Source organism: Odontomachus brunneus, unplaced genomic scaffold (assembly GCF_010583005.1).
Source record: "Odontomachus brunneus isolate Ranch 3 - 2012 unplaced genomic scaffold, Obru_v1 Obru_scaffold_129, whole genome shotgun sequence".
Taxonomy (NCBI): Eukaryota; Metazoa; Arthropoda; class Insecta; order Hymenoptera; family Formicidae; genus Odontomachus; species Odontomachus brunneus.
Window position 1 is genome coordinate 983,151 of NW_022639579.1, and position 16,376 is coordinate 999,526.

The 16,376-nt window shown below is 40.8% G+C and overlaps 1 protein-coding gene and 1 long non-coding RNA gene across 12 annotated transcripts in view; one reads left to right on the forward strand and one right to left on the reverse strand.

The window, feature by feature from the left end:
- LOC116849961 (DENN domain-containing protein 5B) overlaps nucleotides 1-16,376 on the reverse strand; it is a 36,512-nt gene that overhangs the window by 8,552 nt on the left and 11,584 nt on the right. For 3 of the 11 annotated variants that reach the window (XM_032827682.1, XM_032827675.1, XM_032827680.1), the window contains exons 2-12: nucleotides 5,935-6,056; nucleotides 4,100-4,320; nucleotides 3,378-3,572; nucleotides 2,558-3,029; nucleotides 1,844-1,980; nucleotides 1,577-1,764; nucleotides 1,291-1,463; nucleotides 932-1,143; nucleotides 594-800; nucleotides 487-495; nucleotides 64-238 (exon numbers count right to left, since the gene is read on the reverse strand). In XM_032827682.1, coding sequence (XP_032683573.1) covers nucleotides 64-238; nucleotides 487-495; nucleotides 594-800; nucleotides 932-1,143; nucleotides 1,291-1,463; nucleotides 1,577-1,764; nucleotides 1,844-1,980; nucleotides 2,558-3,029; nucleotides 3,378-3,572; nucleotides 4,100-4,320; nucleotides 5,935-6,056 — 2,111 coding nt within the window. The remainder of the gene's footprint in view (nucleotides 1-63; nucleotides 239-486; nucleotides 496-593; nucleotides 801-931; nucleotides 1,144-1,290; nucleotides 1,464-1,576; nucleotides 1,765-1,843; nucleotides 1,981-2,557; nucleotides 3,030-3,377; nucleotides 3,573-4,099; nucleotides 4,321-5,934; nucleotides 6,057-16,376) is intronic. The other 8 variants (XM_032827678.1, XM_032827681.1, XM_032827684.1 and 5 more) reach the window with 7 other exon arrangements.
- Nucleotides 7,184-15,788, forward strand: LOC116849966. The gene is made up of 3 exons (XR_004379221.1): nucleotides 7,184-7,514; nucleotides 8,095-8,235; nucleotides 14,165-15,788. It is a non-coding gene; the product is annotated as an uncharacterized LOC116849966 (long non-coding RNA).

The window sequence follows — 16,376 nt, forward strand, 5'->3', positions numbered from 1 at the left end:
AATGCCTTTCAGACGTTTCTAAGTTGTCTTTTAGATATTTATGTCGTCTGGGATAATACATACTTTGAGCAATTTTTCGACGAATGTCCAATTAGCCTGCGCTATCAAAGCCGGACTCATGTCCGCCGAGAGTTTAGTCTGAGGTCGAGGTGACTGAGATTCCTGAGGCGTCGCAGGCTTTCCGTTCGCGTCTATGGATTTCATTTTATACTTCCACTGCGTCTGTCCTCTTCTACTGCTGCGGGATAGAAGAAATCGATTATTAACCCGCATATTGCTAATTTGTGATACGACATAAACGTCATGCAATGTATACTCAGAGGTCTCGAAACAAAAGTGAATTAAAATGCAATGCAAACTTGCAAATTTTATTTCCTTCCGCGTAAAATCGCCCATACATGTATGAACCTTATGAAATTAGACTTGACACACTTTCGCTTTGAGACCTTCGTTTTATACTAATCATTATCAAGAGATGTCTCTTACCGGAGTATACTACATAGGAAGCACAAAATAAATGAGCAAAGATTAGTAAAAAAGTTTGAAGGGACGAGAGATTAAATCGTCGAGATTGAGTTTCGATCGTGACGCACCTTTGCGCGGGCTCTTTATTCAACACGACGCTGTCCAGCAGGGGGAAACTCCGAAAATACGCCGCTCGGTGCGGGAGAATTTCCGCGGGCGGATTCGTCTCGAAGTCCACGTTGGTTAATCTTTGCTCCAATATCTGTTGTGTATCCGCGATACTCGTGCAGGGCTCGTAACGCATCGATCGTATAATGCTCTCCCCGACTTTCTTCCTGAAAGACACGGGGAAGAATACCGGGTTAAATCCGGATTAAAAGAGCGTCCCTATTGCCTATGTTCCATTATTCGCGCGGTAAACGAGGATCAAATCGCGAGCAGGTAAGAAAAGGTAATCAAGACTTACTTCAAAAGGGAGATCCTTTGGTCGAAGACTTTTATGTTGAAATCGAGCTCGCTCCACGTCGACATCACTTTACTGTCGACGAGAGACGCGAACATCTGCGTCTCGAGGAATCTCGACAGGAACGGCAGATGCTGCGTAGGCTGGTCGGATAGAAAAGTAGCCTTGTCGAAAACGTGCATACTGTCCCTATTGTTGATCCATTCATCCTTATCCTTCAATGTATACAAAGATATACATTTAATATTATATAATTAAAAATGTACGATCTATTTCTCTAATTCCTTTGTGAGATTTGCAAAGTATAAAATTTTTTAATATCTAAAAGTTTTCCTCAACAATGATATTACGCACACACGTACCTGACTTGGCTGTATAACAAAGTGTTCGTAACTAGAAAACATTTGTACAAAACGATTCAGGAACATCTCCCTGATAGCGTTATTGAAGACGAGAGTCTCCTGATACTCCTCCTGCGGCGTAAGTATCTTCTCGTTTATAATATCCTCCACAGGATCGATATCGTCTAGGTTTACTGTAATCAAAAAGTGCGAGTATTTGTGATCTTATTGCAAATGTAGCGCTTGTATAATTATATAATATTGATTTTTCACATGAATATACATGTATGTTTGAAGATCGTATTACCTGGTCTTTTAACAATATCCACTATCCTTTGCAAATTGTCCGACTGTGGGCCAGGTTCCGGTCGGTCCCAATCTAGCACATCATGCAGAGAATGTTTTCTGCGAGGAAGGTGGAAACCGGAGCCAGGAAGCGTCAGGCTACTGGTCATGATGTCGCCATTGTAATAATTTATGACCATGTTATCAGTCCTGCAAAGTGTTCTTCGCGTTTAGAAATGGAATCGGTCTCGATTCTCGAGAAAAGTAAGAAGAATGAAGAATTACTTACTTTCCCGAGTGTGGTACTTTGTACTTGTTTAGAAGCGCCCTAATCTCCGCGATAAACTGCACTTTGTGAGGAAACACGGGTAACTCTTCCGGGAATTGGCTACTTTGTTTATCTATATCTACATAACAGAGATTCGCCTGTAACCAAACGCAACAAAATGTCACTCAAGTGCAACTTCTGCAATACATACGCTTTTATAAAGAAACAAATTAACTATCATTTAGCGTGAATGATAATGTAATGAAAGTAACGAGAAAAGGACCGAATCGTAGTAATTGAAAAGACAAAAATAAAATGTGCAATATTTATCGTTATGTGTACAGACATACAATAAAATTGATATTTTCGCGAAAGTGCACTTGTGCATTTATCTAAATTGATTTGATACAACATTTATTAACAGATAATTATTTAACAGCAAAATTTTGCCTATACGCCAAATCTCATATGACGGTATTTATTCTTATCTCGTTAGTGTTTTCGAGTATTTAGATACTTGATTTATTTCGGATTCTTTCGGATAATATCCGAGACGTACTCGTAAACTTGACTACTGAGTAGATATTCGAGAGAGTTCATAAGAACTACCCAGTTTATATTAATAACACGAATTTAACCGTCTAACTAACATCATCAAAATTTGTCGATGCGTTTAGTAGTTCAATAACAGTCAACATTGAGACACGCAGAAACGGGGATTCCTGAAAGACGTACTTCGCTAGCGATCTTCAACATGCCGCCCTCGCTGTGCGCGTGCAGACCCATGATGAAGGGCACGGGTGCGTCCAAGAAGTGATGCAGACTAGCGGGCAATATCGGCACATAGACGTGTTGCCACGAGAACGGGAAGAGGAGCGCCGTTATGCACTCTGACACCACCATTAGCTTGTGAAAGTCCGTGCTCCTCAGGAGTACCTGGTTCTCCAGCAGCACGCACGTGAACAGCTGTATCAGACAGTCCGCACCCAGCCACGTGAACACGTCCTTCAAGGGGTAGTCCAACATCGGCAGCTCCAGCGACGGGGACGGCTGGTGGATGACCAGCTCCAGCGGAGATTTCGCGGGCTCGTCGTTAGGTACGAAGAACTTCAACGATTTGCCGGGCAACGGAACCGGCACATTGTACAGGAGATTATACACGTAGGACTCCAGACTGAGGCCAGGTCCAGGGTGTCTAGGAACGCATCTGAAAATTTCGTTCCTTAACACTGCTGCCAATTGCTTGCCAAAGTGACATCGGGAAACTTCCTTCCGGACACCGTTTCAAAATCAGTATGTTATTTTAATATGTTAATAATATTTATCGTTCAACGAACTCACACAGAAGAAGTATATAACTTATGATTGGCGTATGGAACAAGGAATTCTCTTCGCACATTGACTGTGAGATAATTCGAATTTAGCAGTCAGTGTGTTAAGAAATCGTCAATTCGACGGATGTGCGAGTAGGAAAAGGATTTCGCGATACGTGCGCGTTATTTATAACAACTGTAACCGTGTGGAGTCTCGGTCGTTATCTCTCTTTCTCATTTACTTGTAGAGATTATCGAGGAACGTCTTCGCCGCGTGGAGGTAGGGCTGCTGGCACAGCAGAGATATCGATTTGGTCACTAGTAACTTGTCTTTGGTAGAGTCGTAGTACGCTAACGCAGCACCCGGCGAATGAGCTGACAGTTTGAAGTGCCGCGGCAACGACCTCGTGTTGTGTCCGTCCTGGCCCTTTCGTGCGCTGAAAAATTGAGCCTTACAGTCGATCGTGAGTCATGCGCGAGGATATCAAATGATTGAGACAAATGAGGCGTTCCAAACGGCAAGGTTGAGCCCGCCATTCATCGTAGACGCTGCTGATACACACTGCGCGTCTACATCACCGTGATCTCTCCGAAGAAAAATCTCCGACGTGAGGCTCATTTATCGACACAGCCTAAAATTCAGCCAAGTTTTGTCATTTCCTATATTTTATGACGTGGCAAACTTATGTACCTCAATGGCGGGCGTTCCCTCTTCTTTCGAACCTTAAACGGCAATATCTTCTTCATGAAAAATTGCGACCTCACGTTCTTGTCTCCCGTGCGGAACGCCTCATATCACACACGCGACGACATATTTCTAGGGAGACTGTGACTCGAAATTAATCTGCTGCTAAAAAAAGAATTCCTCGATCTTTGCGATCTCATCCCGCGTGAGAGGGCTTCCGTAGTAGATAGGAGCGATTAAAAATGCAATTACACGAACACACGTATGGTAGACACGTACGTGGGTGGCGTGCCGTTTTGGCCGCTGCTGAGCTCCGTGATGTGCATCGCCTGCAGCGTTTGCATAGCGGCGCATATCTTGCGATTGCGGCACTCTTCGTAGAAGACGAGACTGAACCCGTACGTTCTGTGGCCGTCCTCCTTCGTGAGCACGAAGGAGTGGAAGGTCGGCTCCACCGAGTGCTTTTGAGTACGGAATCGTAAACCGCTTGGCAGACAAAGCTATTATCAATGTAATCGATAAGTTACTCTCCCCTCGACTACCGCCACCGACGAGGTACTCTGTTACAGACCGTCAGCCCTTGACAAATTTTCGTGACTTCCAAAAGGAAGGGACCGGAGGTAATAGAAGAAGGGTCGACTGTTTTTAGTCATCAGCTATAAATATCTCGGTATTTAGCGTCTCTGATAAGTATTAATTCTACAATTTACGATTACCTCAATGTTTTATCGATACACACACTGAGAGAAGAATTTAGTAAATATTATCAAAATTTGATTACTAAATGGTAGACGTAAATATAGCGGGCCAAAGCTATGGCAATACTTATTAATTAATTTAGTTCTGTAAAATAAATTATTTATTTAACAGAAGTAAAATTTATTTGCTCCCAGAATATATTTGGTAAATAAAACTTATTGAATAGTTGAGCAAAATAAGCGATTTTGTAGTAGTTACAAAATTTTTGGTAGGTTCAACCAACCATCTGTAATAATAGATATTGAAACGATGTAATAGCTGCAAATGAATGAATTTTTCGTTGTGCTGCAACAAAACATACTTATACTGGTAACAAAATAGAACTCGTACCTACTGAATTTTTTATTACATGGGATATAACAATTTCATAACAATTATCAAATATCTGCTCATAACTGTAATATATTTCATATATCTGCTCACAACTGTAAATATTTAACATTAAGTAACTATTACTAAATTATTTAATTGATGTTACTGTGAATGCAATTACATCATACTTCCGATCTATTAAATATTTTGTAATTATTATCATATTTAGTATTAGTTACTAAGGATTTAATGAATTTCTGTAACTAAATGCAGTTTGTTATAGTTATCAGTCTTTTCTCTCAGTGCACTTACAATAAGTATAGGAAGTACTTTTGCAGTTATCATCTATTCTGATATAACGCAATGGCTGACAATCTTTATTCTTATTGGTTTATCCGTACCTCGTCAGTGCTGGCGTGCGCTTAATATTCTTTGAGCTTAATTATCGGCAAAAAAAGTCGCGAGAACGTTAGCCAAAACTAACTACAATACACGAAGAGAATTTTATAGTAAACACTACAGGATTTTGTAACCGAGGAATAGATCGACATTCTGCAATAATTCATTCTGTCCTTTCATTTCACATGTACTACTTACATATTTTAAGAACTGAAATGTGCTGTTAAAACATTTACTAACGTTTGTAGCATAATTAAATGAAAACGTAGTGAAATTGAAAAGAATTTATATGAAAAGAAAAACTACAATATTCTCTCCGTGTAGATCTTTTGAACAATATACATGTGTAACACACATATATAATTTTGTGTTATAATAAAAATCAATAAATTCTCCAAATTTCTCGAAATAAATGCTCACTCAGAGCATATAGAAATTTACTCAAAGCAATAGTAAAAATGCTACTTGCTCAAGATCCCAAAAATGAATATTTAATTCAAACAATAGTGATTAATGAATTTCCTATGCGCTTTTCGACGGCGCAAGAAACACGACTGTATTGTACAAATAAAATTATATCTATCGTTAGCTCATCGTTAGTTCGGGCTGCAATTAGCGATTAGCTATCGCGAATAGATACGTACCATGCAGACGGCATGTTCGTCGAAAGGGTTCCATGGCACCGAGTCTGGATAATGTCCTAGAACTTTACTTTTGTACGCCCGGTCCAGCGGCGTGCATTGCAATGAGTCACCTGCAAAAATAGCTGTCAGACCACTTTGTAAAAGCGTGTAACGAGAGACGTCCGGTGTTCTCTGACATTTCTTCGTAGGAAGCATTGCAAGTGTTGGATATTATTTTCCGCGCGCTCCAATTTTATTTAAATGACTCGCGCACTACCGCCATTTCGACCAGCAAACTCTCGCGGGCGTTTCCGGGAGATTTAAACGGCGCCAAAATGTAGCCGGCACTTCAAGTATCTGCTACGGAAAGAGGGAAAATTTAGCGCGCGGTTTAATCTCCCGCGAACAACGGTTGAAATAGCGTCTACCTCGCGAGAACTATCTCGCAACGGAATCAGCAGCAGCAGCAAGCTGTGTTATCGAACGCGCTCGTCGTCTCGGGTCTCAGACCCGACTTGAATGAGACGATCGAGGTCTTGGCGGCGTACCAACTTATACGGAGTAACTCGCTGCCGCGACGAATACAAGAGCACCTCTGTACCAGCTTAATCGTTCGTGATCAAAGAGCTATCCGAGACGCTAAATCCCGCCGTCGAACGCGCCCTTGCGAGACACGAAGGAAAGGTGGAAGGACGCCGAAATTATGAAACGTCCTTTGCTGCGCGATCATTTGCAGCGATGGGCAAATCCGCCAATTAAGTTCGCGATCTTTCCGTAGTAAGAATCGACAGAAGATGAAGAGATTCCGGACGTTGAAATATAAAGACTCTTAATTCGGTCCTCTATTGGAAAATATTTGCTTGGATCAATCGATATTAATAAGCGTGACGGAACAATTTGAAATTCATTTGACGCGCTTCAAAGAATTTGTTTCTATACCAGGCAGATTTTATACGCGTATTAATTACGTCGTTATATTACTGAAACGCTTCGGAGCGTTTAATGAATTCCACCTCTCATTATATGGCTCATGAGGTATTCAACCAACGTGACATAAGTGGATCACTCGGAGCCGAATCACGGATGTTGATGCGCAATTTTGATCAAATCTCTTGGGAGGATGAAATCAAGGAGAGTGTTATACTTCCTGACCTCTTGAGTGATGATACTTTCAGGAGCGGGGCAGGCAATTAAAGCGGGGCAGGCAATTAAATGTTATAGATATAAACGTAAGATAACATAGAATGATGAGACATAAATATAAATACAGAATAATAATAGTAAGAAATATATATAAATAAACCGGCACATCTCGATACACACGCCACGCCATAACGTATACAGAGAAGCCAGTGAGTAAACATTTATCGTAATTACTAGTTTCAGTTCTCCTTAGACAGTAGAACTAATAAGTGCTACGATTTAAATTCGCATTAAAATTACCAATTATTACTGAATTGTCGCAAACACAGCACTGTCTCTCTTTAATTCTAGTTGAAAAATCGAGTTCCGAGTTTCGATAAATTACTGTCAACAAGTCAGCGCTCTCTGTGAATCTTAATAAGCACAAACTCAGAGTGCACAATAAAAGCAAAAAATAGGTGAGGCCAGTAACATTTTTATTTTTAAGTTAGAACACACGAAGATGCCCACTCTCTCACCGCGAGGAAAACGTCTTGAACTCAATAAAGCGACAGAATAAGGACTGGTCACAAATTGAATGAGACAATATTTTCACAGCATCAGTCGCGCGATAATTAAAGGGAAGAAATGGGGAACTTATAAATGAGCGAGAACAATAGGTTTGATAAAGCTGTAAAAACGGGCACAAATCAAAACAAAGAAGCTTGGACGTGAAAAAAATCGCGCACACTTGTCTAGATTTAACGTCTCAAGAAATTTTATTATACAATAATTACGCGTCAAATCTGCAATTCAGCTCCTATTGATTTATATTAATCTCGATTAAAATATTTTCAATACAAAAAATCTCCTGTTGTAATTACAGGAGTGTTACTGAAATCGTGCCGATCTCCTAAATTGTACCTCATCGATTGTATCTAATCTTTTTTTTTAATGTTTGCAGCACGCATAAAATAATAAAAATAATTTTAATAAAAAAATACAATCTAAAAAATTTTGTTTACATTTCTCACTGCATTAATTCTCATATTTTTTTAGGTTAGATGTCGTTCATCGATGATCAATAATAACAAAAAAAATTGATGATGTACAACTTAGGACATCGATACAACCTCGATAACTCTCCGCTGTGTATCGCAGCGTGATTGATGCGGATATATACACACATGCTCTCTCTCAGTAAGTTTCTATTAAACATTTCCCGGGGGGATTCGTCTTGTGCGCGAAGTTTCCGAAATTTCATTCCATCCTGGAGAACAGATTAACGCCCGGGAGCGGGAAATGGGGTTCGATCCGACGATTACTTTCGTACCATGCGAAAGTCTTCCGCGAAGGTTCATAAGCCCCGTTGCGCGGTTCCTAACTTTCCTGTGGATTATAGAAACGGCGCGGTATGCACATGCGAACTTTGCGCTCCGGATTAATCTCCGCGTGTATTCGACGCGCGGATCCGTTTTACGGAATAATTCCTGGCGGCAATTGAATCCCATTTTGCGCAGACAATTCCGGCATATCCTATTACGCACACGGGCTTTCTCGCTCCGATTTACCAAATTTAATTTAATTTCGCGTCGTTCGCGTGGCACGATCCGCATGGCGCGTTACTGTATAAACAAAAAAAGACTCAACAGTAAATATATCTCTATGATACTATGATAAACAAAAAAAAGACTCAACAGTAAATATATCTCTATGATACTATGATAAACAAAAAAAAGACTCAACAGTAAATATATCTCTCAGCGTATTTCATCACGTTCAGGCAGGGTGTCAATTACTCTTGACAAACCTGATACGTAGCTTTCATTATACAGTGGTTAATTGTCGAATTATCTACTGCGGATAATCGTGTACGGCGGATATTGCATAAGATCAATACTTTCATGTAAGTGCGCGCGCCTGCAGAAACACATGTACGATTGATTTTAATTCGGCGTCATAATTGACGTTATAAGCTGACCCGTGGGTCAATCTCCGCTTGGAAATGACGTGTGCACGAAGTGGCGGTGATAATCGAGTGGGACGAGTGAGTTTGGTCGTCAACACCGTCGTCTTCGTTGAAATCGCCGGTTTTGATTAACGTGCCGATAGCTTTTCCCCGATATTTTCGTTTATAGCTCACATGCATGCGCATACATACAGACATAGATGCTCGTGGAGTTTTCGAATAATAAATAGTTGAGTATTATTCGGACAAGCCTTTCGGTTCTTTCATATAACTATAATTTTGTATGTATTTTTAGAAAACTGCGCGTCGCACGTATACTGAGAGAAAAATGTATGATATTTGGAACTATAATGGCATAGTAAAAATATTATAGTTAGGAATATAATTTTTATAGTAAATGTTACCATAATATTTGTAATATTTACAATATAAGTATAGTATAACTGACCCGTGTAAAATTTTTACCAAGAATTATAATTATTTGAAATAAAAAATATGGTAAGGTGGCAAATATTGAATAGTAAGAGAAATTAACTATTTTATATAGTCAATACAATTGGAATATTTGGCAAATATAGGTACATGTAACTATATTCCCAAAAGGTGCTTTACCATATATATATAGAGTAATAAGATGGTGACTATAAATCTGTGTTTATTCTACTATATCTTCATGTTTAGATGAACTATAAATATATGTTTGAGGCCAAAACGAACTATAAAATATAGTGAGATTATAGTTATTCCAACTATTTTTTTCTCTTAGTGTAGAGAAGAAGAAAGAGAGTCATGTTCGGATTTTGGCTTAAATATCATAATGCCACGAAAATCGCAGCAAATTTATATAAAAAATAAAGCAACAGCTAGCTAACCGATGCAACAGAGCTGCATGATTTCTCCTTGGGGGACTGATCTTCATACAATAAGATCACAGACACATTTTCTTCTGAACATACATTGTTCCGCAATAAAAGCGGCACGCGTGACGTAACGACGAGAGCGCGTGTTATCAGGAAAAGTTATCAAGGATCTATTTATCTGAAATTATTAAGTACCCTCGCTCGAAAACGAGTTACGTAGGTCTGTCGTCATCGTGTTTAATTGAGCGTGGAAAGTCGATTCCTTAGTTAAACGCCTCGGCGCTCCCGTACGTGTTTATAATTTCGCGATATATTTATCGTATCTTACATGCAACAAAAAAAGAGAGAGAGAGAGAGAAAGAGTGCTTGGAAAAACCTTAGAGAAAAACTTACTTTCAACGTGCATTTGATTATCGTAGGAACGCGTCGCAACTACAACTGTAGCTAGCGCATGCCTCGAGAGAGGGAAGGAAGAAGATCGCACGCTCGAACTCTTACTACATATCCGCCTCGTTCTAGTTATTACGCGAATATATTGTCCCTAAATCCACTCGCGCGCGCCGCGCTCTTTTTCCTTCTATACTTTCTACTCTCGTGCACGCATCGCTGCCGAGATGGATGGTCCTATTACGAGTATACACTCGTAATTACATCCTTACGTGCAATATTAAAGTGCACTAACGGTAACGGGAACGGCCGGTTGTAAAACGCGCGGTCTCGCGTCGCCATTCCTAGTTGCTCACGGGTCCCTCTTTTGCAATTAGCCACGAAAATCGATCTTAAAGAAAAAATAAAAAGTATACATAAGAAATAATCAAGACAATAATGCATAATGATATTTCGCGTGGAGATATGCGTGCAAAAAGTCTCAAAAGTTGCATTGTGAAAAATATACAAATTATCATCGTTGTATAGAGATACTGTTAAGGACAAATTTGGACAAATTTATGTGGCCTCAAAAAAGACTTGGAGGAACAATCAAAGAAGGTTGATGTCATCCATTATATTTTTAATCATCCGATATAAATATATGAACATTTAAGCGTCTAAGCAAAAAACAGTAAAAAAACAGAGGAAGGCAGAAACTAATCACGCTGATAGAAAAGCAGAGACTGACGACTACTACGTGACTATTAGCGCGATTGGCTTCTGCCTTTCTGCTTTTCCGCTAGAGTGTAAATTCTCCCTAATAAGTATTAGTTCGACAATTGACGATTGCTTCAAGTTTCATCAATATGTATACAGACCCGCAATAAATATAAAAGATACTTTTCACTTACATTTTTCTACAGTTATCATCTACGTTAACGTGACGCCAAATTTATCGACAGGAGTTGTTGAGCAGCGAAAAATTATACGTATATGCAAAACCCCGCATACTCTCTAACCCCGTCGGTATCCCGCGAATTTATCTGCAAGAATAAATGTCGTATCGCGCGGATTTATTTGCATCCACGTTGCACGAAGTACAAGAGGAGCGAATAAACGCGCGAAAAGAAAAAAAAAGCAGGTCCGTGGAGGAAGAAGGGTGGGGAAGGACAAAACGGGCAATAAAACGAGCGATATGCCCCCGTGCCGAGGAAAGTATTGATTCGAGAGCACGATGCACGCACGAGGCGTCCGACGAACGAATATTTTCTGTGAATCCGGCGCTGCGGACACAACGCGCGTGTATGTGTCACGTGTGCACGCTCACGCGCGTACTTACGAATGCGTGTATCAACCGCGTGCGTCACGCGACAGCCCGACAAAAGGGGGACCAGATCTTCACAGGTTTGCATAAAGTACGGAAAAAAGCGTCTGACAGAGAAATATTATTTTCCCAGAAAAAGAAGAGATACACAGAGAACGGTATGATCGGGTCCGGTGTCGATAGTGTCCCAAAACGGTAAAATATATAAGCTGTCTACTCTCTAAAATGAGTCAGTAAACAGTGACTGACAACAGTTATGAATATAGCACTAAGCACTTTCAGTGCTATACTTATGACTGCAATCAGTGTATATTCATTGTTTTCAGTGATATATGACTGATTCATTTTAAGAGAGTATCTGCCACGGCTCCCTATTTCTCCGTGATTTCTCGAGAATATTATTCACGGATACGTCTTATCGGCAGTTATAAAAAGTAAAAGAAAAAAATTTATCGCCGCGGTCACGAAAAAGTTATCGCGTCGTTGTCGTCCGGAAAGTAGATCGGCGGGAACGTGATTCTGAAAATATTCTCCCGAACGAATCGCCAACGATAAGCGACGATTTGTTCGAAGACGCAAGAACGGTAAACATGGTTTTTGTTCCGCTCCCGTGCACAGTCTAGACCTTCTCAAAGTGCTCTGCCCGAATAAGTCGCCTCTCCCCTTCTTGTCAGCACGTATGATGTCATCGTATGCAGGGTCGTTTGTACATGAAGGGGCTACCGGGCACTTGAGTGTGCCCGTTTAAAAGGCGGAAACGTGCTTATATAGGCTCACACGATGCACATGCACACAAGCGTAACGAACACTTCTCGCGCGGACAACTAAATAAAAAGAAGAGACGCGTCGGTCGTCGCGAATAAAAGATTCACTTGACGCGAGATCCTAAGCATGAGCTAAAATTTGGCTGGAAAAAGCGAAGCGAACTTGATTCACTATTGGAATATTGAACTATTTTAATTTATTAAAAAAAAAAAAATTTAATATGCTTGTTTTACCTTACCTAAATAGATAAATTATCTTATCTAAATAGATAAACCTTACCTAAATAGATAAATTTTACCTTACTTTAAATAGATAAATTATCTAAATAGATATTCGATAAACATCCTGCCGTCACTTTTCATAAAAATAGCTCTGCTACACGAATAAAGCAAATTTAACTAATAAGGTGTCCTTCGACGACATTCGGTAGAGAGGGCGGAGAGAGCCAGTCTAAAATTATATCGATAAAAAAAACTTGCAAGAATATTTTTAGCCGCGACAAAATATTCTTTTTCACCGAAAATCTGGCGAGGGTTGGAAATAACGATGTGAACTCACGGAATATAATACGACCCTTCCGCGTAGACTTCCGTGCAGACTACTGCTCTGCAAGCGTATGCAAAGAAGGGCGAGGCCCTAAGTAAAAAGAATGGAGGAGCGTGAGGATATCGATGGCTGATATTTGCAAAAGGGGGAGATGAGGGGGAACGATCGACTGCGAATCGCTACTTTTCGCGCTCTTCAGCACACGATAAACTGTTTGACGACAATCGAGAGAGAAAACGTTTGTCGATCGCAGTGGCTTCACGCTCGACGATTATGATAGTTCCAATACGGATGAGGAATCGTCAATTTAGCGGCCGAGTCCTATTATGTTCGCGAGGCGGAGAAAATGGAGGACTGTCGTTGCGAAACTGGGTGAAGCGCTATCTGACTGAGAATCGCCGGTTATTGACATTTGCAAATGCACAACTTGGCAAGTTTGCTGTTGGCGGAGAAACCAGCTGGACGGTGACTGGTACTAGTTTAAAGAGAAAGATCGAAAACGCGAAGAAAATGATACACTTCGCGGGCTCGCATCGCGAGCGTTCAATCTGCCCGACAGAATACGAGAGAACGGAGAAAAAGTTGCTACCGATGAAAAGCGAACGGTCGCTCTTTATTTCGAGGATAAAATATAGCGAGCCCGCTTTATTCCGCGTTACACTGCGATATACCCATTAATCTCGACTCACGTTTGCAAGCTCGCTCCAAATTTATCGTGCTTTACTTTCTCCACGCTTGGAACGCTTCTCTCAAATACTCGCGAGTGCTCTGCATTTTTAGGTGCATCTGTGTTCTTATTTCACTTTGAGACTGTGATTTCGCGACGGTGATAAATTTTATTTGATGAGATTACTGATCGATCACAGGCTCGTCGAGTTTCGAAGTGACAACGAGTTTATCTGAATCTGCCAGCAGCCATTTGCCACTGATGGAATTGGACGGAAATATCCGGTGTGTGATGAAACGGAAACGTCGTTCCCCATGAACGTAAACTTTGACCTTACTCTCGGGCACCCGTTTGCCGTGAATATTTTTATACCGCGCGTCTTGAAGGCTGCCAATCTCGCTGAGGGTTAACTTTATCCTCCGCGTATATAAATCTGATATTACTGGATTATATTATAAACAATATTACATAATATCCTCTCCCTGTCTCTTTCTTTTTTCAAGCTAAGATTCTACATCGGAGAAATCGCATCTCTCGAGAAATACGTATCTTTCACGAAAGAAAAAAAAAAAAAGAAAAGGCAAAAATCCATTCTACCCAATTTATTCATTTGTTTCTACCGTTTCCAGTTAATCGTCTCCCCTGTCGCCTATGAATAATATCGGCGGCTTGGGATACCGACGCGACGGAGAAGACTGCGCTGGCCAATAAGAGCTGAGAAACGAGCGAAACGAGGTACCATCTCGTCAAGAGATAAAAGCGTGTTTAGGCGCAAGACTTCTCACGGGAATCTCCTTTCCGGCGGAGCGATCTATCCGCGGTGGGTCGACGTCCTCTCGAACGTTTTCACGTTTTCTCCGAAGGATCGTCGCCCGCTGCACGCATATTGTTCGCGTTATACATGTGGCCCTAGGCGTGCGAACTAAGACACTTAAGCGAGTTCGAGTGGTAAACGACAAAGAGCCGTGGTCCATCGCGATCGCTCGGAGATCCGCCCCAAAGTTTTACCGTACGGAGAAAAAGCCGCCTGAATTTTTCACAGCCGCAAAAAGATCGCGACATCGGTCACACATCTGAATATTTCAGGAAAACTCGAGGTGAAATATCGGCAGGTGATGATCGGGGAAGGAAAAAAGGAAAGGTTGAGGAAGATATGACTGGTGTGGCTACTGTGTCCCGAGAGGGAGCGGAGGAAACGTTTCTAGGAGGAGAAAGGAGCGGAGGAGAACGCAGCTGCTCTCGCAAAAGAATCGATTGTCAAACGTTCTCTTTATCCGTATACCGGGTCTTCGTTTCAGCCACACTCTCTACGCTCCTGCTTCTTTCTTCTTTCTCCCCTGAGCTCGTTCACCCCGGATCCGCCTCTCTCGGAAGCTCAAATGCACGTCTGTTTCATCTAGCATACGGAGAGTTTCATCTTAAGTGCGGCGAGAGCGTTTAAGTGACCGCGGGAAAATGAGGAAATGGAGGAAATGGATGTCGTGTTCTTTCGCATTCGGACGGATTTTTCCAACGGGACACGCCTTTCGTTTCGTTTTAACGGTAATTAACGCGACGAGGTGCGTGAGAGCGCGTTAATCCACGTGAAATTGAAAGAGGGATACGTTACGCGCGTGTACGTTGTGTACGCGACCGTAGCGTCGATAATGTAGAGCTCTGCGTGTGCGGAACTCAAGTCGCACAAAGTTGCTGTCTCTCTCCGCGGGGTTAATTAATTCTTGCGTAACGGTGACCAGATCCAACCGCAAACGAAAGCTCCGTCGAAATAAAGCATATAAAATTGACCGAGGTCTTCCTTTGCCGCACGCGCGTGTTTGTCTCATGCAAGATTAATTCGTCCTTACATGCTCGCTCGACGCAAAAGTCGGAGTCATCAATGCGTGTGACGTCTGAAATAATTCGCCGTTTCTCGCGTATAAAAATCGCTCTTTGACGATGATATCTGCACGGGAAAAAACAATATGGTTGGCCCGTATATAAAGCTGCTTGTGCAACCAGATTCAACAGCGAAACAACTAATTATGTGATTGCTGCAACCACGTAGCAATTTCTGAGTTACTGGCGTTGCAGCAGCGACGATTTCTGATTGCTACAACTAGATCACATTCACTTACATTGAAGTGGTTGATGTACCAAAGTAACGGCGTCATATCAACCATACACATTACTATCATACAAAAATAACTAAAATGATGTAACCATGCTGTTCACAACTAAATATTTTTAGTATATCTACAGGGTGTCTCACACTCTCTTCCGAGCATTTTGTGGGGACGTAGAACAGGTTGAGGTGAACATAAAAGTCCAATACCGTTTTGGGATATTCGCAATAATTATCGAGATATTAATTGTAGAAAACTTGTAAATGATTATGCAGAATATGGTAAATGAGTTATAGTAGCGACGACTGCCGTCGTGTACTTATACTTAAGGTCAAATTGAACAAAAAAGTCCTCTACCATTTTCTAAATAATCACATAGATTTTTAATTATTAATTAAAGAAGATTATTGCACGATTTTGCGCGATAATGCACTCATCTTCTTTAATTAATAATTAAAAATCTATGTAATTATTTGCAAAATGGTAGAGAACTTTTTTGTTCAATTTGACTTAGAGTATAAGTACACGACGCTATTATAACTCATTTACCATATCCTGTATGATATTCACAAATTTTCTACAATTAATATCTCGATAATTATTGCGAATATAGCAAAACAGTACAGGACTTTTATGTTCACTTCAACCTGTTCTACGTTCCCACAAAATGCTCGGAGGAGAGTGTGAGACACCCTGTATATATATATATATATATATATATATATATATATATATATAT